This window comes from Oryx dammah, unplaced genomic scaffold (assembly GCF_014754425.2).
Source record: "Oryx dammah isolate SB20612 unplaced genomic scaffold, SCBI_Odam_1.1 HiC_scaffold_27, whole genome shotgun sequence".
In the NCBI taxonomy this organism is placed as follows: domain Eukaryota; kingdom Metazoa; phylum Chordata; class Mammalia; order Artiodactyla; family Bovidae; genus Oryx; species Oryx dammah.
The window spans coordinates 91,364,059-91,389,744 of record NW_024070211.1 but is presented as its reverse complement, the minus strand read 5'-3'; the positions used below and the strand labels follow the sequence as shown (position 1 = coordinate 91,389,744).

Below are 25,686 nucleotides of genomic sequence, written 5' to 3'. Positions count from 1 at the left end.
AGTAGCACAAATTACCATTTAGGCAGTGTAAATTTTAAGAACTGATAATTAAAGCAGTAACCAGAAGATTAACTAGACTTTCTTCTTTTATTAATTTAAGTTAGGAAATTGGCAATATACCAAAACATATTTATCTCTTCCTTATTAGGAGACATAAGAGATGCATGTTCACTCCCTGGGTCAGGAAGATTCCCTGGAGGAGGGCATGGCAACTCACAATAGTATTCTTGCCTGGAGAGTCTCATGGACAGAGCAGCCTGGTGGACTACAGTCCATAGAGTCGCAAAGAGTCAGACACAACTGAAGCGACTTAGCACATAGCACATATGTTACATAGCTGTGCTAAATTTATTTTCCACACATGCTTTATTTTTCCTAAATTATAGTTTAGGGTCAAAATTTACAATTTTTATAAGGTTTAAGTCAAGGATTAAAATCACAGTACAATCAAATAACTGAGAGACAGAGGGGACCTATCAATATACACATTAGCAAGTCCATTTCCTATTTGTTTTCTGTGAGCATAGAGCTGCCCCATAGCAGAACCACAGATTTTTGTTTAATTGAAGTATAATTGCTTTACAGTGTTGTATTAGTTTCTGCTGTACAACAAAGTGAATCAGCTATATGTATATGTATATCCCTTCTCTCTTGAACCTCCCTCCCACCACCACCACCACACCACCTGTCTAGGTCATTGCAGAGCAGAGCTGAGCTCCCTGTGTTTTACAGCAGCTTCCCACTAGCTACCTATTTTTACACGTGGTAAAAAAAAAAGGGGGGGGGGTAATATGTGTCAATGCTACTCTCTTAATTAGAACCATAGATGTTTAGGCTGAGAGGTCAGCCTCTGCTCTAGGCAGAAGTCCTCACCCAATAAGCCATCATCCTGCTTTAGCTTAAGTGTTCTCAGTGACTCATAAATCAACCCATTTGTTCCGGCAGTTCCTTTACAAAATGTTTCTCATGTATTGGGTCAATGGTTTCTCTCTGCAGACCCACATAATTGTCTAAGACCATAGTCTGTGCCTGCCCCGCAGAGATGCGGTTGCTGCTGTGTGCCTCCCCACCAACTCACCCCATGTTCTCTTTCTAATCTAAACATCCCCACCGTCTCTCAGTTTTCCACCTGAAAAGCGGGTTTAACATTATAATAGTACTCTTTTCAGAGTTGTTATAAGTTTCTGGACATTCCTCACCTGACATCCCTGCAGAATGTGACTCTTAGAACTGAACACAGTCCTGCAGGTGAGGAACGACTAACGTAGATTACCGTTGACTTTGCATTTCCTCTTCTGGACATTTGCCCTCCATTTCTTCACCCTGTGCCTTAGGAGTCCTTGGCAACTATGTCACTGCTGGTGCATATGGGACTGGGGGTCAACCAAAACCCTAACACAACTTACATGGGCTTAAACTAGATTTCCTCTATCTTGTATTTATCCATTTGGCAACTTACGTTTCAGTTCAAAGACTTATATTTATATCTCGGCATTTTTTCCTTCTTAGAATGAACCTATTGATTTAAGGCTATGGAGATTTTTGTGAATCCAAGATTCTGTCCGCTGATGTATTAGTTATTTCTCCCAGCTTGGGGAAACTTTCCAGGAAAATATTCTTTCTCAGATAGCCTATTTTAAAATGTATTCCTTTTCTGCAGAATATAACTGAGAGAATTTAAATTAATTAGTCACCAACTTAAGTCATTTTATTTTGGGGGGGTAGAAACTATATTTTTAATGCTTATATAACTATAAATTGTCATCCCAAACTAAAAACATCAAGTGCCACTCTCAAAGAAGTGAATTTTCAGCTAAACTTACAGTATAGGTCCCATAATGCTACAGGAAAGTACATGCTGTATAAACAAGTATTTTAAGAGGCAAAGGGCCCCTAGCCACTCAGCATTTCTGGAATTGTCAGCTCTGTCTTTATTGCAAAAGCTCAGAGCTGCTGTATGTTGCAGTTGGTTCAAAGAGGCCCAGGAAGAATGCCCTGAACTGAGTGCCTCACCTGCCTTGTCTGCTTTCTCTGACTTTTCTCTATTAGCTTAGTTCAATTCTGTTGTGTTTCTTTCTCGTTTAGGACAGGAAGATAAAATGCAAATTTGATGATGTCATTCTCCCTCAAATATTGTTGTTGTTTTCCCATTTCATACAGAGTTAAGCACAAACTTCTCTGCAGGCCTTCACAGCCCAACTCCTGACTTTTTTCAGTCCTGTATTGCCATTTCCTATGCCTGGCACTGCCCCCACTTCCTTTGACATCCCTATAATTCCCCCCCACCCATACTTTGATTCATACAAGTCCCTGTGCCCTTGACCACCATCTCAGTCTATTGAAACCATATTTATCACTCAAGGTCCAATGCAAAGATTACTCACTCTGCAGAAAACTTCCTGATCTTTCAGTTTGGAATCAATTTCTCCTTCCTGGAGTTTGTTCTGATAATATGGGTAAAGCACCATTTGTAGTTTGACTTCTTGGCAGCCTGTTCCACATCAGTCTTTCCATCAGTTCTCCAGCAGTCTTGGAAGTGAAAGAGGTCATATTCGCCTTTGGCTCTCAAGACCCAAGCACTGCCACAGCACAGAGTTGGTGCAAAATAAATGCAGATTGACTTAGTTCTCCTCCTGTCCATTTTTGCCACCTAGACCCATTCGTTTCAGCTTTCCAAAACTGATTCATTGTTAAAACTCAAAATTTTAAAACAATGAATAATACCTATATATAGTTAATATAACATAACTTTAAAAATGAAAACCAAAGGTACCATGTTCCGTATCATTTTTAAGACTCAACTTTGCCAAAAAAAATCACAAAGCATAGGACTCTCAACAGGGAGATGATCACAGGCACCTACTTGTGTAGAACTTAGTGAATTGTTTTAGTTCTCTGTTAATATTTGGATATGAATGTCAACATCTGATTTTTTTTTTTGCTCAAATTTAGAGTCTGTACAAACTCGCCCACGAAGAAGCAAAGAAGAAAGGCTACGACTTACGAAGTGATGCCATCCCAATTGTGGCAGCCAAGGCCTCCAGGGACATCATCAGTGATGTGAGTTGTCAATTTTACTGCAAGTATGTGGTCAGTCTGAAGGGACATTTTCTCTGAACTAAATCTTTGAAAAGAACTTTCCTGGCCTTTTGGAAATAAAGCCTGATGTATTTATGTAGGATTTTTCTAAAATCTAGCTTTGAGGGAAATGAAAAATTGAATGTTTGTTAAATTTTTATAACTGTTAAGACACAGTATCTACAGTGAAAGCTGATCCACCAAGAACAGAGAAAGAGCCATTCATGTGGAATTTGTTAGAGTATAGCTGCAGGCTTGGAGGTACTTATATAAACTTAAGTTCTCCCGGTGAGAATCATGGCCTGGCTTTATATAGCATTTTAACTCAAAAAATGCATATGACACTTAACATTACAATTCACCCTTATATGACTATGAGAAGAAGACAGTTGATCAGTACCAGACTAGCCCAAGCTTGCACCCTTAACCAGCTCCTGGCTTGTGGCTTGTACCTTACAGAATAAAACCATCATCCTTCCCTGGTACCTCAGGGGATTCTTGGAGAACAGACCACTGCTCTAAAATTCAAGGCCTACTATTTGGGAATATGGTAATACACTGTGTTTTATGTAGAAAGATCAATTAGTGACTCACTTTAGTTTACATACATTGGGCCTTTCCTACAAGTGGATTAATGCAAATAATAATAGATAACAAAATAATAATAACCAAAAGCACTGAGAAATCTGTGCTAAGAGTATTACATGCATTATATCACTTATTTTTCATAATTACCCTAGGATGTAAGTGTTGTGATTATCCCTGTTTTGTGGATTGCTTAAGCAACTTGTCTAAAGTCAAACTCTTGGTTGGTGGTGGAGTTGAAATTCCAGTCCATCTCATTCCTTCCCACTGTACTATATTGCCTCTGCTGACTAATTTATACTTTTTCACTCAGTTATCTTTGTGACTAGAAGCTTGTATTTTGGATAATTAACTTGGATTCCAGATGATGTCATTGGCCATGGAATAATAAAAACACTCTTGGTCCATGAGAGATGAGAACCTATGACTTAGTTAGGAACATGCTCTAACCGGCTGGGCTGCTACGTCAGCTCCCCTAGTTTAGTCAATTTGCAAAATAATGCCAAATTTGCCACCATCACTGAATGTGTGAATCCATTATGAAATACTAAATTCTTTTCTGTTGCTGCTGCAGGTAGTCCTTGACCTTGACTTTATCCTCACAGAAACCAGACAATCATTTTACTACTTATTAAACCCATCTTGTCACTGAGCACATCTCTTTTCTGATATGCTTTTAGTGTCTAACCCATTTCTCCAAGTTCCTTGGTCCAAATGGCCTCTCCACTGTGTGCATGTCCTGCCTCAGGAACTATTCATTATTACTAGGCCAAAGGTGATTTGGGGTATACACTACAATCATATCAATTCCATCTATTTTATTACCACTATAAGCTTCTAGAGGAAAGGTAAGCTACTGCCTTGAGTTTTGCTTATTAGCAAAAGTCAGCTTACAACTGTGATATAAGCAAGATAATTTGTACAGACTTGTGACCTCTAAAGGCTTCTAATGAAAATCTGATTTGTGCATTTTCATTTCAGTATAAATACAAAGATGGTTACCGCAAGCAGCTTGGCCATCACATTGGAGCCCGGGACATCAAAGATGACCCCAAGATGATGTGGTCCATGCATGTGGCCAAGATCCAGAGTGACCGGGAGTACAAGAAGGACTTTGAGAAGTGGAAGACCAAGTTCAGCAGCCCGGTGGACATGCTGGGGGTGGTGCTGGCCAAGAAGTGCCAGACCTTGGTCAGTGACATAGACTACAAGAACTACCTGCACCAGTGGACGTGCCTGCCCGACCAGAGCGACGTCATCCATGCTCGGCGGGCCTATGACCTGCAGAGTGACGTGAGTACAGTGTCTATAACAGCCTGTGCAGAAGGAAATTGAACCATATGAAAGCCATCCTTTGTAAACAACTCACTGGGCTACTCAAACTAGGATTTCTTGTTTAGTGAATGAGATGTGAATCAGAGAATAGTTTTACTGTTTAATTGTGGATACATTACTAGCCTTTATAAGGAAGTGAAATTTACTGACCTGACTTGGTCTTATAAAAATTAAACTGGAATTAAGCAATGTTGGAATTCCAGGTCTACCACAGGGAGACCTTTTATTTTATTCTTTTAAGGGGGAAAGAACACATTTTTGTTTTTTTAAAGTTACTCAAGAATTGTTTTAGCTTCCTTGAAAAACAAATAAGTTTATCATTAGTAGAATACTGCTGCAAGATTCACTGTTGTTCTTATGAAATAAGAGAAGTCACTGAGTTTGGACGCTACTGGGTCATTTCCCTGGCGCTTTCTCCTCTCAGCAGGGCTCTCTTTGTGGAGCAGTCACAAGGTAACGACAGAACCTAGTACCTATTTGAAGCAGAGGCGCCATCTCAAATCTGGATGTGAGAAGCGCATTTTTTGCGGCATATGTTTTATAGATGTTTGAAGAAATTATTGAGCATTAGAGGACTTTGGAGAATAACATGAATTAACAATAATTGTTCATTAAATAGTTGTTCCTAGAAATCGTGTAGCCTACCTGTAGCAACTCCCACATGTGTTCTGTAGCCTTCCACAAGATGCAGAGCCCTGTGTTTTACAAAGAAGGCTTTGCCTGCACAAGGAAGGTGGTTAAAAACAGCTAACGTCACCCATGGGGTGACCGCGTTGACACACCACTTGCCTGCATCTGTCAGGAGCCCTTTTGAGATCCCCTCCTTCTCATAGTGACATAGTCTTAACAATGTGGGAAGCATATGAAAGTTAAACAACCCAGAAGTGTAAAATGTTAGCGTTTTCATTCTTGCTGTTATTTAAGGGGCCGTAACTACTCAGCATAAGGCAATTCCAACCAGCTTTTAGTCTAGACAGTAAAAGAGCCACCTGTATGCTCTACTTAGATGCTGTTCCAGGTAAAAATCCTTCAAATGAGCTGGGCAAAGGTCCAGTTCCACCACTGTGAAGTAGTTATGAATGAAAGTCTTTAGCAGAAAAAATTACTTAAAGTGTCAAAGACATGGAAAGACAGTTCTGGAAAGGAGTCCATGCTTCCCATCCTGAGAATTTGGGGAAGAGCCGGGTTGCAGACCAATTAGATGACCATTTTTTTGTCGTGAATCTTGAACAGTGTTAAAGTAGCCAAAGGTCTGCCTCTGGGCTTCAGAGGTTCTCTGTCATGATTGTTCTGTTTTGTTTTTACTTTCTGGCCACATGTGGAATCTTAGTTCCCTGAGCAGGGATTGAACCCACGCCCCCTACATTGGGAGCACTGTCTTAACCATCTCCAGGGAAGTCCTATTATTACATTTTAATTTCTTTTCTTGTTGCTTAGAAAGAAAGAGCATTACAGATATTTTTGAAATATAAGAAAAAACACATAGAAGGCAATAATAATCCAACTACTGAAAAAGCCCTCTCCTGCTCATGTAATACACATATTGTTTTCTATGCTATTTTTTGTTAGTATCATATTAATGACATTTCTACAAGTCACTGATATTCTTTAAAATAGGCTTTTAATAGCTGCAGAGTGTTTCATTTGACTAGACCTAACATTTATTTACTGAAAGCCTGTAGCTGGATGTTTGCAGAGTTTCTCTTTCTCTGGGTTAGCTTCTTTTCCTGTTGACACAGAGTGAACATCCACTGAACTGGCTGACAGAAGATATTCATTTCAATTACTCCTGTCCTAAGAACCTGAAATATTTTATCATTTTTTTGTGACTTTTCTGGGTCATTTTTGAACATACTTCCTCTGCTGGTTTGCCTAATACAATGAGCCTGTTTTCTATAAAAGCAACAACCAGAATCGTACTTTATTATTGATTCTATGTGTACCTTACCCTAAATTTTTCAATCTTGCTGAAGAGTTCTTGCCTTTTTCCTCCTCACAGAATGTTTACAAGTCTGATCTCCAGTGGCTGAGGGGCATTGGCTGGGTCCCCCTTGGGTCTGTGGATGTGGTCAAGTGTAAGAGAGCTGCAGAGATACTGAGTGATAACCTCTACCGCCAGCCTCCAGACACGCTGAAGTTCACCAGTGTGCCTGATTCCCTGGAGCAGGTGCTGGCCAAGAACAACGCCATCAACATGAACAAGGTGAGCTCCAGCTGCCTCAAGCTTCTCCAAGATGCAAAAACAGGTTCTGAGACATTAATCATTAGTGGAGTTAAAATTGTCCATGCAAGTGTGGGGTCATGTTTACCTCCTAAATGACATACTTGAAATCCTCTGAGTAATTTCTGTTATCCTCAGTTGTAACCCTGATAACCATCATTAAGACTCAAACCTCAGCTGAATACTCTGTATCTTAGTCTGATTTATTTTTTCCTAATTAGGTCAATAACATTCTGTCTTTAATTGACTTTTTGTAGTTCTGTTTCAAATGGTCTTCTATAACATGTTCTTTCTTTTCTATCAACATATTCGATAGCGCTTATACACAGAAGCCTGGGACAAAGACAAGACTCAGATTCACATAATGCCTGATACTCCGGAGATCATGCTGGCAAGGCAGAACAAACTCAACTACAGTGAGGTAGGGGCAAAGTCTTGTGGGCCCATACTTGTGGTTGTCATTGTAGTTTGTTTTCTACACTTACTTTTATGAAGAATCTTGGACCTCAGCTGTCCTGGAGGGCATAGCTCTGTGATATGAACACTAAGCCCATCCAACCTTTCATCTGTAGTTGAATAACATAGGCTATAGGATTCCAGGGGAAAACTGAAGCCACATTTTCTTTTCCATTTATGGTCTTTACTGATGTGAGTCAGTGCAACTGGAGAGTATTTTTGGCATTTCCAAGGGGTAGTATGACCAGATGTAATACTGATTTATTATTTATATGAAAACATTTTTGCTGTTTATCTGAAATTGGGCATGCTATCTTCCTATTTGTTAAATCTGGCAGCCCAACCAAGGGGGCCTCTAATTATATGTACCCCTTTCCCACCTGGATCATGAGTGGAATTGAGAAGGAAAGCAAAGCAATGAAATTAGAAGTCAAAATCTCACATCTTTTATTACTAAAGTTAGTTTCAAGGACACGTTTGTATGAGAGCCAAATGAACTTGCTAAATGAACCCCAGAATGCGGGTTCTCATCCAGGTATAGGCCATCCTGGAGCAGGACAGTCAGCTCCACTTCCCTCAGGGGTGAGTCCTGCTTAGAACACGGAGATATGCAGAGGAAGGCACTGGACATATTTTCCTAAAGGGAGCAGGGGCAAATGAAATAATCGAGCTCCTTTTATAGAAAGAGAACCTTAGGCATGAGAAAAACATGCTCTCCATTGACAAGGCTGATTACTTTTTTTTTTAAGTAAAATGCAATTTTATAGGTGCATGTTTTACTAACATGAGGCAGCCAAAAGTTAGAATCTTAAAGTTGTGATTATACTCAAGTTAACTTTAAGTTGATCATTTTCTCATTTGTTTTTAAAATATTATAAAATATTGCATGATTGTCAAAAATTTTTAATAATGGATAAGAGTATATGTTATTTTTTATCAAATGAGTAATATTAAACATATTGTCCTGCAGGTTTCTTTTCACTTAAGATGTATAAATTGATGCTTTGTTCATCAGTCTATATCACTAAATTATATTAATCTATGTTGGTATACATAATATATCACCTACATATTATATATATATATTAATCTATAATGATATAAATAGTAGATTATTCTATGTTAATACTCATTGATACATTTCATTTGTTTCTTATGCTACAGAGTTTTTTGGTAAAATATAATTTATTTACTTTCCAATACCACTAGGAAGTTGTTTCCAGAGCCTTTCCTTTTTTAAATTTTGTGATATGTCACTTGATAAACTCCAGATTGTTGCTGTCAGATCTTTCACTGTCAAACCTGCTTTAACTCTTACTTTCCTCCTATAGACTCTGTACAAACTCGCCAACGAAGAAGCAAAGAAGAAAGGCTATGACTTGCGAAGTGATGCCATCCCGATCGTGGCGGCCAAGGCCTCCAGGGACATCATCAGTGATGTGAGTACCAACACTCCATGGATATACAGATACACATGACTGGATGGGGTGGGAAGGCAGAATCAGTATTACAATAGCAGGGTTCTTCTGGGTGTTGGTTAAAGCACATTTATTGTGCTTTAAATGAAGTCTTTCATTTGTAAAGCCCTTTAATAATTTAACTCCAAAATATTTTAGTATTCAGACCCCATAGGCAGAGCAAGTATCCTAAACTTCAGAAAAGAAAAAAAGAATTTGAATCTACATTTGTTTGTATCTTTTTGCCCTTTCATACTATGACCAACCTAGATAGCATATTACGAAGCAGACATTACTTTTCTGACAAAAGTCCATCTAGTCAAAGCTATGATTTTTCCAGTAGTCATGTATGGATGTGAGAGTTGGACTATAAAGAAAGCTGAATGCCAAAGAACTGATGCTTTTGAACTGTCGTTTTGGAGAAGACTTTTGGGAGTCCCTTGGACTACAAGGAGATCCAACCAGTCAATCCTAAAGAAAATCAGTCCTGAATATTCATTGGAAGGACTGATGCTGAAGCTGAAACTCCAATACTATGGCCATCTGATGCGAAGAACTGACTCATTGGAAAAGACCCTGATGCTGGGAGGGATTGGGGGCAGGAGGAGAAGGGGACGACAGAGGATGAGATGGTTGGATGGCATCACCGACTAACTGGACATGAGTTTGAGGAAGCTCCAGGAGTTGGTGATGGACAGGGAAGCCTGGCATGCTGCAGTCCATGGGGTTGCAAAGAGATGGACACAACTGAGTGACTGAACTGAACTTTTTCATATCCATAATTATGAGGCATTCATCTACATATTTGGAGCACACAGATATAAGAAAATGACAGGGAAAAGAGCTGGAAAAAAACGTGGTTACATGTATTTGGTCAATATAAGAAAAAGATCTGGTACAGACAGGTTTAGGAAAATTTGCCTTTCCCCAAACCTGCTCAGGATTTTTGCCAACCCTTTCTTTGAAAAACTACCTTAAGTGCTTCCTTTTGAGTTATTTTTAAATGAAAAAAAGAGTTTTATGACATCCTAAACCAACAATATAGTGAGCCTGATTTCTCTTTCTGCTGTCTCTGAAAGAAGTGCCTTGGTAGAGAATTCAGACTTCTGTAAATATATGCTAGGATTTGTGTAATGTTGTTCCCTGAAGTGGACAGAAGATAATCCACAGTCCACTCTTACCGCCACCAACAACAAACCACTTTCTTGTAGTCATATAATCTATTTTTCCCCCTCAAGGAATCCCAACAAACCTCACCCAAATTTCATCTCCAATAGACCAGGTATGCAAGGATGGAAACACAAGCCAGTCCGTCTCGGGAGTCCTGTAACTCAGTGAAAGTCAGCAGAGCCACGTTTGGGAGGGGTGCAGTGGGCTGGGAATAAAATGGTTCCTGTGCACTCAGGAGTAGCATTCTCCAAATCACATGTAAAACTTCTGGGTTAACAATTTCACTGGCCCAAGATTAAAAAAAAAGAGAAAAAGGCCGTATTAACTCCAGGTGATTTTCTGATAAGTGTTACTGCCTTTATTTCCAGAGACCTAACATCCAAACCATAGCACTATGTTGTTTGGCCTGCTTCCCAGTAGAGTACTGCTGTGAAGTCTAGTCCGAGTTTAGGATGAGGAGATAAGTTGATATTCAGATGATTCATTTCTTTACAAGAATTACCAATTTTAAAATAGCAGAGTTTTATATTAATAAAACGTTTAGCCCATTCATTCATTTTTTTAATGACTACTTTTATTTCAGTATAAATACAAAGATGGTTACCGCAAGCAGCTTGGCCATCACATTGGAGCCCGGGACATCAAAGATGACCCCAAGATGATGTGGTCCATGCACGTGGCCAAGATCCAGAGTGACCGGGAGTACAAGAAGGACTTTGAGAAGTGGAAGACCAAGTTCAGCAGCCCAGTGGACATGCTGGGGGTGGTGCTGGCCAAGAAGTGCCAGACCTTGGTCAGTGACATAGACTACAAGAACTACCTGCACCAGTGGACGTGCCTGCCCGACCAGAGTGATGTCATCCATGCTCGGCGGGCCTATGACCTGCAGAGCGATGTAAGTACTGAGACCCATTAAATACCGCCGCTGACCATGCTCATGATGGTTATACATAGTAATATGCAGATAATGGTCTAGGCTTGGTAAAGCCCTCAGGAAAAGAACAATGTTTTTTTCCTCCCACCCTTAATTTACTGTGCTTTGCTTTTCTTTTAGAGAGAACATAATACCATGAACTATATCCACTTGGGCTTCATATTTTAAAAGACATAGACATAAAGTTTACCTATCCACATTTTCCAGTCCTTTGCATTCATTTTTGAAATCAAGTGCTGTAACAGCTTCAATAATCCTTGCTTTTGTGTTTGATCTCACCAGAACATTTATAAATCAGATCTCCAGTGGCTGAGAGGCATTGGTTGGGTCCCCATTGGGTCTGTGGATGTGGTCAAGTGCAAGAGAGCTGCAGAGATACTGAGTGATAACCTCTACCGCCAGCGTCCAGACACACTGAAATTCACTAGTGTGCCTGATTCCCTGGAACAGGTGCTAGCCAAGAACAATGCCATCAACATGAACAAGGTGAGCCCTCAGTTTGGGGGAAAATAAAGTATGGCTGTATGTCCTTGAGAATATCTATGACTAGCTAAGTCTTTTTTGTTTTATCCAATTGCCATCCTGTGTATGGTGATTTGGTTGGGTATTCTCAAAATGTATGTAGAAACTTCTGCTTTGATATCTCTTGTGAAATAGAGTTAGAAGTAGGACAACTGTTTGGTATTTAAATTGTTTTAAGTCTAACAGTTATACATGTTTGATATCAAGGTTTTTTTTTTTTTTCTTGTTTGGTACTTACCTAAATAAATATAGAACAAACAAGTCAGGTGCAAGTCTTCATGACATTTATCAAAAAGAAATCTAGACATGGCATAACAGGTACATCTGCAGCTAATAAACAAACAAAATCATGGGATGGATTTGCTGATATAACCTCAGTACATATAGATGTGTATACATGCTTAGATAATACTTGCTTTAATTTAATTGAAGTGTAGATGGTCTTGTAACAAAATACACGTTTTCTTTTCATATCTTATTCTACACTTTTATTTAGTGACTATGTAGTAACATCAAAGAGATTGAAGAATGTTGGTGTATAGCACACAGCCCAGATAGTAAGGATGCTGGCTTTCAACTTTGTCATGATCACGAAGTTGGAAACCTCTGTTTACAACAACCATTGTTTTCCTAATTCAATAACCTTTTTTATCCTTCACAGCGCTTATACACAGAAGCCTGGGACAAAGACAAGACTCAAATCCACATGATGCCTGATACACCTGAAATTACATTGGCAAGACAAAATAAAATAAATTATAGTGAGGTAAGACTGTTTATTTGAACCTGACCATGTTGATTTTGCTGATGTAGCAGAAAGGTCAGAATTATGGGTTTCATTCACATATTAATCAGTTAGCTTAGTTTTATTTATTTATTTTTGTCTATAACCTACCATGGATATATGTATCCTTGTATTAAAAAATAGTTATAGAAGAAAGTAACATATCATTGTATTATTAAATCAACTATTTGTTGTTGTTCAGTTGCTAAGTTGTGTCCAACTCTTTGTGACCCTATGAAATGCTACATGCCAGGCTTCTCTGTTCTCCACTACCTCCCAGAGTTTACTCAAACTCATGTCCATTGAGTCAGTGATGCTATCCAACCATCTTGTCCTCTGTCACTCTCTTTTCCTCTTGCCCTCAATCTTTCCCAGAATTAGGGTCTTTTTCCAGTAGGTCAGTTCTTCACATCAGGTGGCCAATGTGTTGGAGCTTCAGTTCTGCATCAGTCCTTCCAATGAATGTTTGCGGTTGATTTCCTTTAGGATTGACTGGTTTATCTCCTTGCTGTCCAAAGGACTCTTAAGAGTCTTCTTCAGCACCACAGTTCAAAAGCATCAATTCTTGGGTTCTCAACCTTCTTTATGGTCAACTCTCACATCCATACTATACTTCAATTTAAAAAAAAAATAGGAAAAACAGATAAATACAAAAGTATCTCCATGTCACGTGTGGGAGGGGAAAAAACTCTCAAAGTCAACTATTAATGATTAAATCATATTGTGATTTTAATTTAAAAAATAATTACTGCTGTTTATCAGGTTAGTACTTGCTTCAAAATTTGTTCAGTGAGTTTTCCTTTAGTCATCTCATCTGTAAAATGAAATAAAAATGGCTATTGAAGAATTTTTATGTGTAGTATGCCCTGGGTGAAGCCTGGCACATAATAACTGCTTAATAAACTAATTTCTTCCTTTATACTCAAGTCACCATGAAAATTAGATTTATTTAATATATGCTTTAAATAGCCTGTTTATTTGATTTATGCTCAAAATAACCACTGTTTATTTACAAGAACTGAAATAAGAATTCTTAAATTCATCCATCTCAAAACTGTGAGAACAATTGAACCAAAAAACATTTTTTTAACATACTCTCTCTAGCCCCACTAAATTTGTCATCACATATCTTTGCAGAATAGGAAACAGTTTCTTACCCAATTGTTCTCATAAAGGTCAAGAATTATCTGGTTCATTCGAGATGAATGTTGATTTCTTTCATGCTTCTGTGTATCTTCATTCAAAAAAAAAGAAAAAAAGAGGGTGGAGTTCCCTTTAGTTTGAGAGCACTGGAAATTTTAAGTACTCATTTTCAAGTCCTGACCACATTCATTATTTTACTCCTGTTAATTACTTTTTCCTATCATGTAGCCCTGAAGAAGAAGCATGACAAGTAAAATGAAGAGGAGTCAGTTTCCTTTTGTCTAGCATTATATAAAGGCCCAAAGACAAGCCTGATCATAAGTATTTGACTGACCTTGGCTTCAGTAGTTTTTGAATGAACAATTTTTCTCTTGGCCACAGAGCTTCTCTGTTGGATTAGCTTTTCCCAGATGTTCTGCCTCACCCCAGACAGATGCTGTTAGTTTCTATGCCAAGGGGTAATGCTTTTAAGCCTCTCCCTTTTGTTAAAATTAGGTCAGATGAAGTAGGATTTCTTTCTTTTTTTTTCTTTTCAGACTGCTGAGAGGAAATTAGGCTATTTTTTTACTTCTCAAATTTTCAGCTGGATTTATTTCTTTGAAATTGCATAATTATGTTAATTCCCTAAAGACCATCTTTGAAGATTAGATTTTAGAATGGCCCATGTGAATTTCTTCTCAACCCGTTACCAATGATACCTTCACGTCATACTTAGTAAACAAAATAAAATAAAGCAACCATATCTTCTTTTGTTTTCTCTTAAACTCACACTTACCTGTTCTAGTTCTCTTGGAATATTCAAACTTACTAGACATTCTTTAAAATGTAGCCTTGATGACACTAATGTTTTCTTTGAAGCCCTGCCTCTTTTTCCAGTGTTGAAAGAACAAAATGTTTGGCCTGAAGCCACAGAATAATACAAGCACATTTTTTCCCGCTTATACATAAGGGCAAACTTGAGAATTTATTGTTCAAAGGAAAACTATAAAGTATAAGAGTATTTGACTCTCTAGTTACAAAATAAACATTTCTAGAAATTTTTAAGAACAAATGCCCTCCCTTGGGATTTTATCTCAAATACATTAAATTTATTCTTGTCCACTTTAGCTTTTCCTTGTAAAAAGTTGCAACATAAGAGAATATGAATTGTCACATATTAATAATCCACATTAAAAACATTCAATTACATCCTTCTCAAACTGTAAAAGCTATTTTAAAATTATTACTAATTAAGAATTAAATTCTTGTAATGGTTCACAGGCAAAAAAGACTGAATACTACAGGTAGAGATGATTTAGTACAGTGGTTCTCAAGCTCTGTTCCCATTGGAATACCTATGTTCTAACTTCTGTGTATGTCTGTCTTGCCACAGAAACTGAACAGTGGGTATTTTGCCAATTCATAAAGAAATTATTATAATTTCATCAGTTTTGTCCTTTTGACTCGTAAATCCCTGGTTCTTGCTACCCCTCTGTCTGCTAGCAATTGCCAGCAATCAACAAAATGAATAGAGAGCAAATAGTATTAACAGAGATATTCAGAAACGATGGATGATCCTTAGTTTAGCACTGTTAGAATACAGGTACATGTTCATGGTGGTCGTGTTGTTAATATATCATATTCTCTGCTGGTAAAATTGATCCTAATTCAAATTTGCAGTTAAATAAACAGACATTTTGGGGAATTTCATGAAAAGAACAAATGCTGAGCAAATTCAAGCAGATTTCAGAGTTAATAACTTAATGAGTAAAATTTGAAGGAGTTAAACCTTCTGAAAGTAAAATTTCAAGTTCAACAAATAACTTGCACACTGTGTAAGTAATAAGTAAAAGAAAGTGATCTTTTAAAAAATTTTTTTTATTTAAGGCTGAACGTACTAGTTTTTGTTCTGTATCCAAAAGTAGTCTTCTTTTCATCACAATATTGTAAAAGCAATTATCCTCCAATTAAAATTAATTTAAAAAAAACAAAAGTAGTCTTCCTTTGATGGAAATATTAGTATATTTTTAGAGTGAAAGTGAGCACTGTGTCTAAAAGTTACTACTTCTTTCCTCAGAACCTCTATCGCCAGGCCATGGAAGAAGCCAAGAAAGAAGGATATGACTTAAGAAGTGACGCCATTCCTATCGTGGCTGCCAAGGCCTCCCGGGAGATTGCGAGTGATGTAAGAGCTGATCACGTGCTTACATCTGTTACCAACAGCCCAGCCACCTGCATAGGGCATCACACTCTTGGAACACAGCTGAGAGTCTTTAGTCATCATCCACCCAACTGCCTTCATTGCATAGTGAAATAAATTGAGGCTTTGAGACAGTCAGTCACCTGTCCGAGTTTCATAGTGATACAGTGGGTTGTGGTTCCTTTGATGCTCTTTTGGTCCTTGCTTAGTAGACTGAGTACCTTGAGCAAAGTTAAATGGGCATATGTTGAGCTACTCATAAAATCTCATGAGCTCTCCTCAGGCTACACTCAAGGCAAAGATGCCAGGAAGGAAACAGCTTTCACTGAGTTCTTCCCCTTGACTTGAGAAAGGACATAAAATAGCAAAAATGTTAAATATTTCCTTGCTGTGGGGTCCACAAAAATCAATATTCCTTTACCCTAAAAATGAATATGTGAGGTTCCTGTACAACTTAAATATTAATCCAAGAGTAGCAAAATTGTCCGTTTTGGTAGGTTTTTCTTTTAAATCATAATAAAATTGAATAACCATTTACCACTTTCAGTATGCAGTCCATAAGTATACTCACACTGTTGTACAACAGACTTTCAAAACTTTTTCATCTTGCAAAACTGAAACGCTATGCTCATTACCAACAAGAATTGCCCATTTTAAAACTACTCCATGCCAATTATGCAGAATGCCTTAAAAGAAGAAAATTAGTGAGCCATTATCAACACATCCCTCCAATATGTTCTCAGTTCGGTCTGCCCACATGACCGACTTCTGACAAACTGCTGTCACTGTAGCTGAAGCTTTCTTTCAACGTTCACTTTTCTATCACATGTTTTGGTGGTTAAAACATATAATTTGCTAGCATAATATAAATGAACCACTGTGGAGTTAGTTATTCTGTGCAGGTGAAATGAGCACCACATCTTTTTTAAGAGAAAGCATGCCCCAATGTGGAGCATCACAGTAGCGGGTTTGATGAAACTTCCCTGAAGTCCTGAGGATTTTGTAGAAAAGCGTCACCACAGAGAGAGCAGCAGGGGCCAGCCCTTGGTGATTTCTCCTTGTTTACTGGGTTCTCTCTTTCAGTACAAATACAAAGAAGCTTATCGTAAGCAGTTGGGTCACCATATTGGTGCCCGAGCGATACATGATGACCCCAAGATGATGTGGTCTGTCCACGTTGCCAAAATGCAGAGTGACCGTGAGTACAAGAAAGATTTTGAAAAATACAAGACCAGGTTCAGCAGCCCAGTGGACATGCTTGGTATTGTTTTGGCCAAGAAATGTCAGACTTTGGTTAGTGATGTGGACTATAAACACCCTCTGCATGAGTGGACCTGCCTGCCCGATCAGAATGACATCATCCATGCTCGGAAAGCTTATGACCTCCAGAGTGATGTGAGTATTCCTGATGCTGCGTCTGCATCCTAGTGTTAATAATAATAGTGCAATAGTAATACTGGGCTTCCCAGGTGGTGCAGTGGTAAAGAATCTGCTTGCTAATGCAGGAGACACAGGAGATGCAAGTTTGCTCCCTGGGTCGGGAAGATCCCCTAGAGGAGGAAATGGAAACCCACTCCAGTATTCTTGCCTGGGAAATTCATGGGCAGAGGAGCTAGTCTATAGAGTCACAAAGAGTTGGACATGACTGAGTGAGCACACTCATAATACAGCTAGCATGCCCTATTGAGAGTAAAAGAAAGCCAATATTTAGGAAATGTATATTCTCTCTATAGCACCCCATTACATACTTTATATTTTGTGATTTTGAAGATGAAAATAAAAGTAAGAGTTTATTAAAAATTTCCCATGAGGGAAAAAAAGTGTAGGAATGTGTAGTGATGGATCTTAACTTGACATGTTGAGATGATCATTTTGCAATATACACACATGTTGAATCACGATCTCATATACCTAAAACTGATATAGGTCAATTATATTTCAATTAAAATGCATATCAAGAGTGTGATATGCAAAACTTAACATTACTGTGTCTTGAAACTCATGACTATAATTGAATTTCAACTCTTTTCCTTAAAAAAAGAAAGGCAAGAATTTTTGTTACTGCAGTGCTTACACAGTGTTGGTCTAAGTATATGGTCTTTTGAGGGGCTATTAGAACACCTTTTTCAAAGCTAAAGAAACTCTGCTCTTAAGTGAAAATCTTTTAATACCCTCAAGGGCAGGACAGTGTCTTTACTTTTTAGAAAGATCTTTTGTTGTTCCTAGTACAATCCTCTATGCCAAGCAATGCTTAGGAAAAATGTACTCAGGAGTCAATAAGGCTTATGAATGAGTGATTAATTGAGATGGCAGCTTTACCTGTTCAGTGCTTTTTGTATTTCTCTCACAGTATGATCCATTTTGTGACTCTGAATCTGAAAAAACTAATTATTATCATAACTGTGTTACTTGATTGGTTGAATTGCAGAATTTATATAAGTCAGACCTTGAATGGTTGAAAGGCATTGGCTGGGTTCCAATTGGCTCCTTTGAAGTAGTTAAAGCCAAGCGGGCCGGAGAGATACTGAGTGACAACATCTACCGCCAGCGTCCAGATACCCTGAAATTTACCAGCGTAACTGATTCCCCGGAGCAGGTGCTGGCAAAGAACAATGCTATAAACATGAGTAAGGTGAGTCTTCACTCCTCAGCATCAAATACAGGAATTTACCATAGAACAAAGTAAAAATTCTGACACATTACTACATTTTAAAGATTCCTATAGGATTTATGATACCTTTAAAAGTGATTTTCCCACTATAACACCGTAGTTACTTCGTAATACTTCAGGATATTAAGCTGTTAAAAATACCATGTGCTGCAAGTATTTCACAATTACAGGTATTAAAACCTGCAACCCAATCCTACATTTTAGCACTGGTAAAAAAAAGTTTTCATACAAAAGAATAAAAACTGAGTCAATGAAATAGTAAGCTAAATTCTTTTGGGAATAGTAATTTATCTACTTGAAAAGTAGGAATTTATGCAACTTTATTAGTTTTATTTCTACTTTGTACAAAGGAGAGGTCACTGGCACATAATCAAAAAAATGTGAACTCCAAAATAATTTTTCTCATCTTTTTTTTTTCATAGCGCTTATATACTGAAGCCTGGGACAATGACAAGAAAACAGTCCATGTCATGCCTGATACACCAGAAATCATGCTAGCCAAGCTCAACCGAATCAACTACAGTGATGTGAGTAACCTACTGATCTTATCATGAAGAGAGAGGCAAAAATGAACTACTGTAACTGTTCCCTTGGTGAAATGTTTTAACCAGTTTATTGTATGCACTGCAAGCCAATATTGTCACTAAAACAGATAGTTCTCCTTTGATTCAAGAAATAATTTTCTTGATTCAATTTTGGGCTGTGTGGTGGGTCCACAAAGTAGACCAGCCTTTAATGAAGATGACATCATGGAATGAAATGCTTATGGAGAAGTATCCCAAAAGGGATTATACTGCTAAAGCCTTGTACGCCCCTAGGGGCAGTGTGGTCATCAAGTCATTATTTTATCCAGCAACTATTTAGCAGGTCGACACTGGGTTTAGAACGCAGTGAGCTGCTGTACTGTGCATTCTTTTGCTGCTTCATTGTGTTCTGGTTACCATTTAATGTTATTTGCAAGCATTTTCCTATGTATCTTTCAGAACCAACATTTTCATTAGAGTGGTGATTTTGAAACCCAAATCTACAGATGGATCATAGTCTGTGATGATAATCCATGGCAAAAATGGAAAAAAACAAGAACAACACATTGAGTTGTCAAATGCAAATATATTCAATTTAGAAACAACCATACTTATTTTTCTCCTCCTTTGTCATTAAGATGGCCTTTCTTTTATATTAAAATTGTGATAATAAACAGTTGGGATTTTTTTACATGTGCTTGTTTGGCAAAACAGAATTTTAGCAACCAGATACTGATTCCTCCCTAAAAACTTTTGTGATGTGCTAATCAGTAAAATATCAAAGTTTAAACCATGTGCCTTAAAATCCTTGAGCACCTATGAAACATAGTTTTCTACAAACCCGTACTGATACTTAACTTTGTGGAGATAAAGCTTAATAATAAATAGCTTCATTTTTTTAACAAAAGGAGCACTGATGGATTAATTCTCTTTTCTACAGAAACTCTATAAACTTGCTTTGGAAGAGTCCAAGAAGGAAGGTTATGACTTGCGTTTGGATGCCATTCCAATCCAAGCAGCCAAGGCATCAAGAGATATTGCTAGTGATGTAAGTTGATATTTTTGGAAGATGCATTTCTTACTCAAAGATGTTTACAAATGGCAGCTTTTACAGCTTTTTTTTTGCCAGAAATTTAGCCTGAAAGTCCCAGTCTCCTTTAATGATTCCCCCCGTGTACAAAGTTGCGAATGAAAAAGAAAACAAAAGATACTATGTTCAATACACATTAATCTGCAAAGATGGAGTTACACTCTTTAAAAATAAGTATTTTATGACCACTAAAAATTGGCTCCTATTTCCCCACCCAGGTTCTTTTTTAAAAAAATTTATTTATTTTTACTTTACAATATTGTATTGGTTCTGCCACACATCAACATGAATCTGCCACGGGCATCCGCATGTTCCCCATCCTGAACCCCCCTCCCTCCCCGTACCATCCCTCCAGGTCATCCCAGTGCACCAGCCCCAAGCATCCTGTATTGAACCTGGACTGGTGATTTCGTTTCTATTTTTGAGCCTCAGAAGTTGAGCAGCTGATGACCTAGATGTTTGTAATAAAGAAAAAACGTTTTTGTTAAAGACATTGATAGCACATGTAAATCAGCTAATGTGAATGTGAACTCTTTCCTACTACTATCCATTTATTCTCACACTAAGAGAAAATGTTAATTATTGGTTCATTTTAGAGTTTTCTTTAATCCTTTGTTGACCTTTAGTAAGGTTCTCCTACCAAGATGCTCATAAATGGACACAAGAGCAAGTTGAGAAGAAAGCAAAGCTCTTACTCAGAACCCACTTTTCTCTCCTTTCTAGTCCTTCACATCTCATGAGAAACATCTCTTGAGGGTGTCCAGTACGCTCATGCTGTACCAGGGCTCCTTAGGATTCAAATCCGGACTTTCCTTCTTCTGGAAGTGTCCCAGACCTTAGACATACGGTTCATTTCTTCCTTTATCAAAACTGTTTCAGGCTACTAAGCTGGAGAAGCCCACACTATGACCATCTCATGGTAAAATGGACTATAAAGTGTTATTTTTGAGTAAACTTTTAAAAAATAGAGTGTTAACCCAAGGCATTTACTCTCTCGTGGTTAAAAGTTCAATGACATCGACAGGCAAATAAAGGAGGTATTTCCTGGTGAAACTTTCTAAGCATAGCTCATATGCCTGACTATGGAATTTACTATAAATTCTAATTACAAGGGAAGTATTCTAAAACATTCACAATATCAAAACTTTTTTCAGAAAAAGTCACATCTTTAAGTAGATTCTCTTTTAAATTGTACAAAATATTTTTGCCTTACTCGTTAAGCAAATGTAAGTGAGGCAGGATAGTTTAGTTGACGGGAAAAATATTAGGAATCAGAAGCTCTCTGTTTTAGTCTTAGCCCTGCCACCTGCTTAGGGTGTGACCTTGAACAAATCACTTGACTCGTGGAGACTTCAGTTTCTCTTTTATAAAATTGAGTTGATATAATATTAATCTTTTTCTCTCACATTAGTGGTGGGGGAAATCAAAAGAAATAATACATCTATGAAACTATGAAATATGATATAAATAGGATGTCCCTATCATTAGACTTATAGCTCTATTCTTTTCTTCAGTACAAGTACAAGGAAGGCTACCGCAAACAGCTTGGGCACCACATTGGGGCCCGAAATATTAAGGATGATCCCAAGATGATGTGGTCCATCCATGCAGCCAAGCTCCAGAGCGACCGGGAGTACAAGAAAGACTTCGAGAAGTGGAAGACCAAGTTTAGTAGTCCAGCGGACATGATGGGTTTGGTGCAGGCCAAGAAGTGTCAGATCCTTGTAAGCGACATAGACTATAAGAATCTGCTTCACGAGTGGACCTGTCTGCCTGATCAGAATGACATCATTCAGGCTCGGAAGGCTTATGACCTTCAGAGTGATGTGAGTGGATTTACTATTCTTCAGCAAAGTTTCAAGAAGGGATTCTAACTTTTTTGTGTGCCATGGAATCTTTTGGCAGTCTTGTGAAACCTGTGGAAAACTTCTCAGGACAATATCATGAAAAGCATAAAATTATATACATTGGTTTCATAAAAAAACAATCAAATTGGAAAATGGTTATCAAAAGTATTAAACTAAGGAAGGGAAAGGATAAATTAGGAGCTGGGGACTAACAGATACACACTACATAAAATAGATGAACAGCAAGGCCATACTATATAGCACAAGGAGCTATATTATCTTATAATAACCAAAAATGGAAGAGAGTCTGAAAAAGAATATATATATATATGTATATTCAGTTATATAACTGAATCACTGCTGTATACCTGAAACTAACACAACATTATAAATCAACTACACTTCAGTTTTTAAAAATTAAAAATAAAATTAGAGTATCAGGAGAAAAAACTAAATCCGTGAGGTACTAATATATATATACATATGCTTTTTACTGAAGTATATTGTGTATTGTATGTTACAGGTGCACAATACCATGGTTCACAATTTTAAAACATGCTCCATTTATAGTTATTGTAAAATGTTGGCTTTATTCCTAACATTGTACAATATACCCTTGTAGCTAATTTTATGCATAAAAGTTTATAGATTGTCCTTGGGACTCAAATACTACCTTATTGGTATAGTAGCTCCTTGTTTTCTTGATCAGGCTCTGATAAGTAGTCACTTTTGAGAGAATGATAAAAGAAGTGGCATTTAAAAAAATAGTTTCCCAAAAAGCCATAAAAACAAAAAGAACTGTAACTGTTACTTATAAGAAAAATTCTTCATCAGCCAATTATTTAAATTGAAAAAAGAAATGTGAAAGCAGGACAAAATATATTTTTTTGCTTGAACTACAACACAAGAAAGGAGACTGAGGATAAGCTAAATAAAAGTAAATATATATATGCTCTTTGGCTTAGAAGCATGAGTATAGAATCATGTGAAAAATGATCCCTTTTTTGTTGTCCCCAGAAAACACATTGATTCAACATGCAGTAGTGTTCATCCTTTCTTTATGTTGCACAATGGCTGTGAAGGCCGCTGCTCAAAGAGATAGGAAGAAATTGTATTCTAACAGAAAATTATTCCCATACAGACAGGTATAGGCAATCAAATCAGAGAATAAACACTTTGTATTGGGAGGCAGGCAGAAATTTTCTTAAAGTGGTTTTGTATCAATGAAATCACGTATTATTGGAGACTTCATAGGTCTTTAAAACAGCTGGAATTGACTACCTTCAGGGACAAAGTGTTGAACTCGATGTTCTACACCAAAGTAAAGCAGTGCTGTGTCTTTTCAGAAATTTACACAAGTGAGATGCAAAATTACATACCATCTGTCTATGCTAAAACATGAAACATCAGGTTGTGGAGGTAATTTCTACAAATATTTGACATTATTTCATTTTCAGGCTATTTACAAGTCTGATCTTGAGTGGCTAAGAGGCATTGGGTGGGTGCCCATTGGCTCTGTGGGGGTCGAGAATGTGAAGAGAGCCGGAGAAATCCTGAGTGAAAGGAAGTACCGCCAGCCTGCAGTCCAGCTCAAGTTCACAAGCATTACAGACACCCCAGAGATTGTTCTAGCAAAGAATAATGCCCTGAACATGAGCAAGGTGAGTCTTCAGCTGTGGCCAGTTGCCTGAGTCCTAACTTCCTCATCCTGGGCTCGTAAAGTGAGAAATGTCCTGGAGGGTTTCCGGAGAAAGGAGAGGTAGGTGATGGGCCTGATTCTGATGCAGGCCTTCAACAAAGCTCGAATCCTAGCCGGACCTGCATGCTCTTCTTAACCCTGACCTCAGGGTTAGGGGTCTGTGTGCATGGGGAAGCACAGCCTAAAACAAGTTCTCTGGGGGTAAAGCATACATTCTTCTGAGCAGTGACCTGGAGATGTCCATAAATGCAATACTTTTCTCTGCCCATTCTCCTCAGCAGAGCTGACTCAAGCCATTGGTGTCTCTTTATCCATCTTGTAAAAAACATACAGCTGTTTCACATTTTGTTCGTAAGTCTGAGAAACACTGTGCATGGCAGTGTCAGTGCACGCCTCAAATTAGTTGCTTGTGGAAATCCCACTTTGGAAAGTGAGCTGTTACTGCTGCTTTCAGTTTTATTACACAAAATAGATGATTGCTTCTTTCCTCCAGAATTCTGGCAGTCTGCTTATTGATATTGGGCTAATTTCTTCATCCAGTAGGTAGGCCCTTAATATGAACATTTGAAGTTGAATTGAACTTTTCTGAATTCTCCCACACCTGCCTGAATGTCTTCCAAATATCAGGGCAATGAAATTGTGTGCTCAGTGCAGAGTACGAAATTGGCTCTCAGATAGCAAACTGCAAAGTTTGGGGTATTAAAACTCCAGAAAGCCTATTCTATACCATACTCATCAACAGAGCACCCACCATGAAAATAACAATAGGAAACGTCATAAAACTTGTTGAGTTCCTTCCATGACTCAGGCACTATACATATGTTATGGTTAATCTCCAAAAAATATACTCAAGTTAAATACCAATTTCACCTCAGCTAAAAGAAAGAGACAAGCAAAAAGTTTTTTTAAAAACTTTAATTAGGTATGATTATCCTCCCCCCTCAAAAAAATGACAAGTGTGAGGCCTTATGTACCTTTCTCAAGATCACTCAGCTTAGACATAGAGGAACTGGGTTTGACCTTGGGATTGTCTCTGAAATCTAGGGATTTCTACTATATCATAGTTCTATAGCCAAGCTCCATCCTTGAAGGTTCTGTGAGTAAGCCTGAGAGTCACAGAATAAAAAGAATTAATAATTGAGATCATGATGTTTCCCATTGGCCATAAAACTATTATGTGTCCGTTTAAACATGGCCATGACTTACTCTCTCCCCTTTTGCTTCCCTCACCTCCAAATAAACTTAAAAGGTTATCTTATAGCTAAATGAAATAAATTTGATAATAACTGCAAGGTATTGGCTTTAACAAAGAGGTTTACCTTACTTCCCCCCTAGCATTTATATACGGAAGCCTGGGATGCTGACAAAACTTCCATCCATGTGATGCCAGACACCCCGGAAATCTTGCTGGCCAAGAGCAATTCTGCCAATATCAGCCATGTAAGAGATTTCCTCATTGTTGTTTCAGCCTTTAGAACTAGTTAAAATCCTGTTACCGTCTTATCACCTTCCTTACTAGAATTGGCCTATTAACTTTCTACAACACCTTTCTTTTTCTATTGTATATTATTCTCCACCTAGAAACTTTACACCAAGGGATGGGATGAATCAAAGATGAAGGACTATGATCTGAGAGCTGATGCTATTCCCATCAAAAGCGCCAAGGCCTCGAGGGACATTGCCAGTGACGTAAGTTCTGTCTGTCTAACCCGCTTGGGCTCACCTTGCTGAGCAACCGTAGTGCAGCTGGTGGGCCACACTTGGTAATTGCTTCCTCTTGTTGTTTCCTTTTGCTGTCCCAGAGAAGAAAAACACATTTTGAAATTGTAGTCACAGTTGCTGCATAAAAAGTTTTCAGTAGTGAAGATATATGATTATAGTTACCTTTATGATAGCACAAAACATTAGTTTAAAATTGTCCAGAGATATCAAAATATTTGCAATGTAAAACTCTTGTCCATTTCTTGTGGGTTTCCATTATTGTCTGTGAT

The 25,686-nt window shown here is 37.9% G+C and overlaps 1 protein-coding gene across 39 annotated transcripts in view; it reads left to right on the top strand.

The window, feature by feature from the left end:
- Positions 1–25,686, top strand: part of NEB (nebulin) — a 206,756-nt gene that overhangs the window by 85,121 nt on the left and 95,949 nt on the right. For 35 of the 39 annotated variants that reach the window (XM_040229063.1, XM_040229055.1, XM_040229066.1 and 32 more), the window contains 17 exons: positions 2,953–3,060; positions 4,645–4,956; positions 6,998–7,201; positions 7,536–7,640; positions 9,007–9,114; positions 10,886–11,197; positions 11,519–11,722; positions 12,420–12,524; positions 15,742–15,849; positions 16,948–17,259; positions 18,293–18,496; positions 18,958–19,062; positions 20,000–20,107; positions 21,664–21,975; positions 23,454–23,657; positions 25,031–25,135; positions 25,277–25,384. In XM_040229063.1, the coding sequence (XP_040084997.1) occupies positions 2,953–3,060; positions 4,645–4,956; positions 6,998–7,201; positions 7,536–7,640; positions 9,007–9,114; positions 10,886–11,197; positions 11,519–11,722; positions 12,420–12,524; positions 15,742–15,849; positions 16,948–17,259; positions 18,293–18,496; positions 18,958–19,062; positions 20,000–20,107; positions 21,664–21,975; positions 23,454–23,657; positions 25,031–25,135; positions 25,277–25,384 (3,024 nt within the window). The remainder of the gene's footprint in view (positions 1–2,952; positions 3,061–4,644; positions 4,957–6,997; positions 7,202–7,535; positions 7,641–9,006; positions 9,115–10,885; positions 11,198–11,518; positions 11,723–12,419; positions 12,525–15,741; positions 15,850–16,947; positions 17,260–18,292; positions 18,497–18,957; positions 19,063–19,999; positions 20,108–21,663; positions 21,976–23,453; positions 23,658–25,030; positions 25,136–25,276; positions 25,385–25,686) is intronic. The other 4 variants (XM_040229056.1, XM_040229061.1, XM_040229064.1 and 1 more) reach the window with 4 other exon arrangements.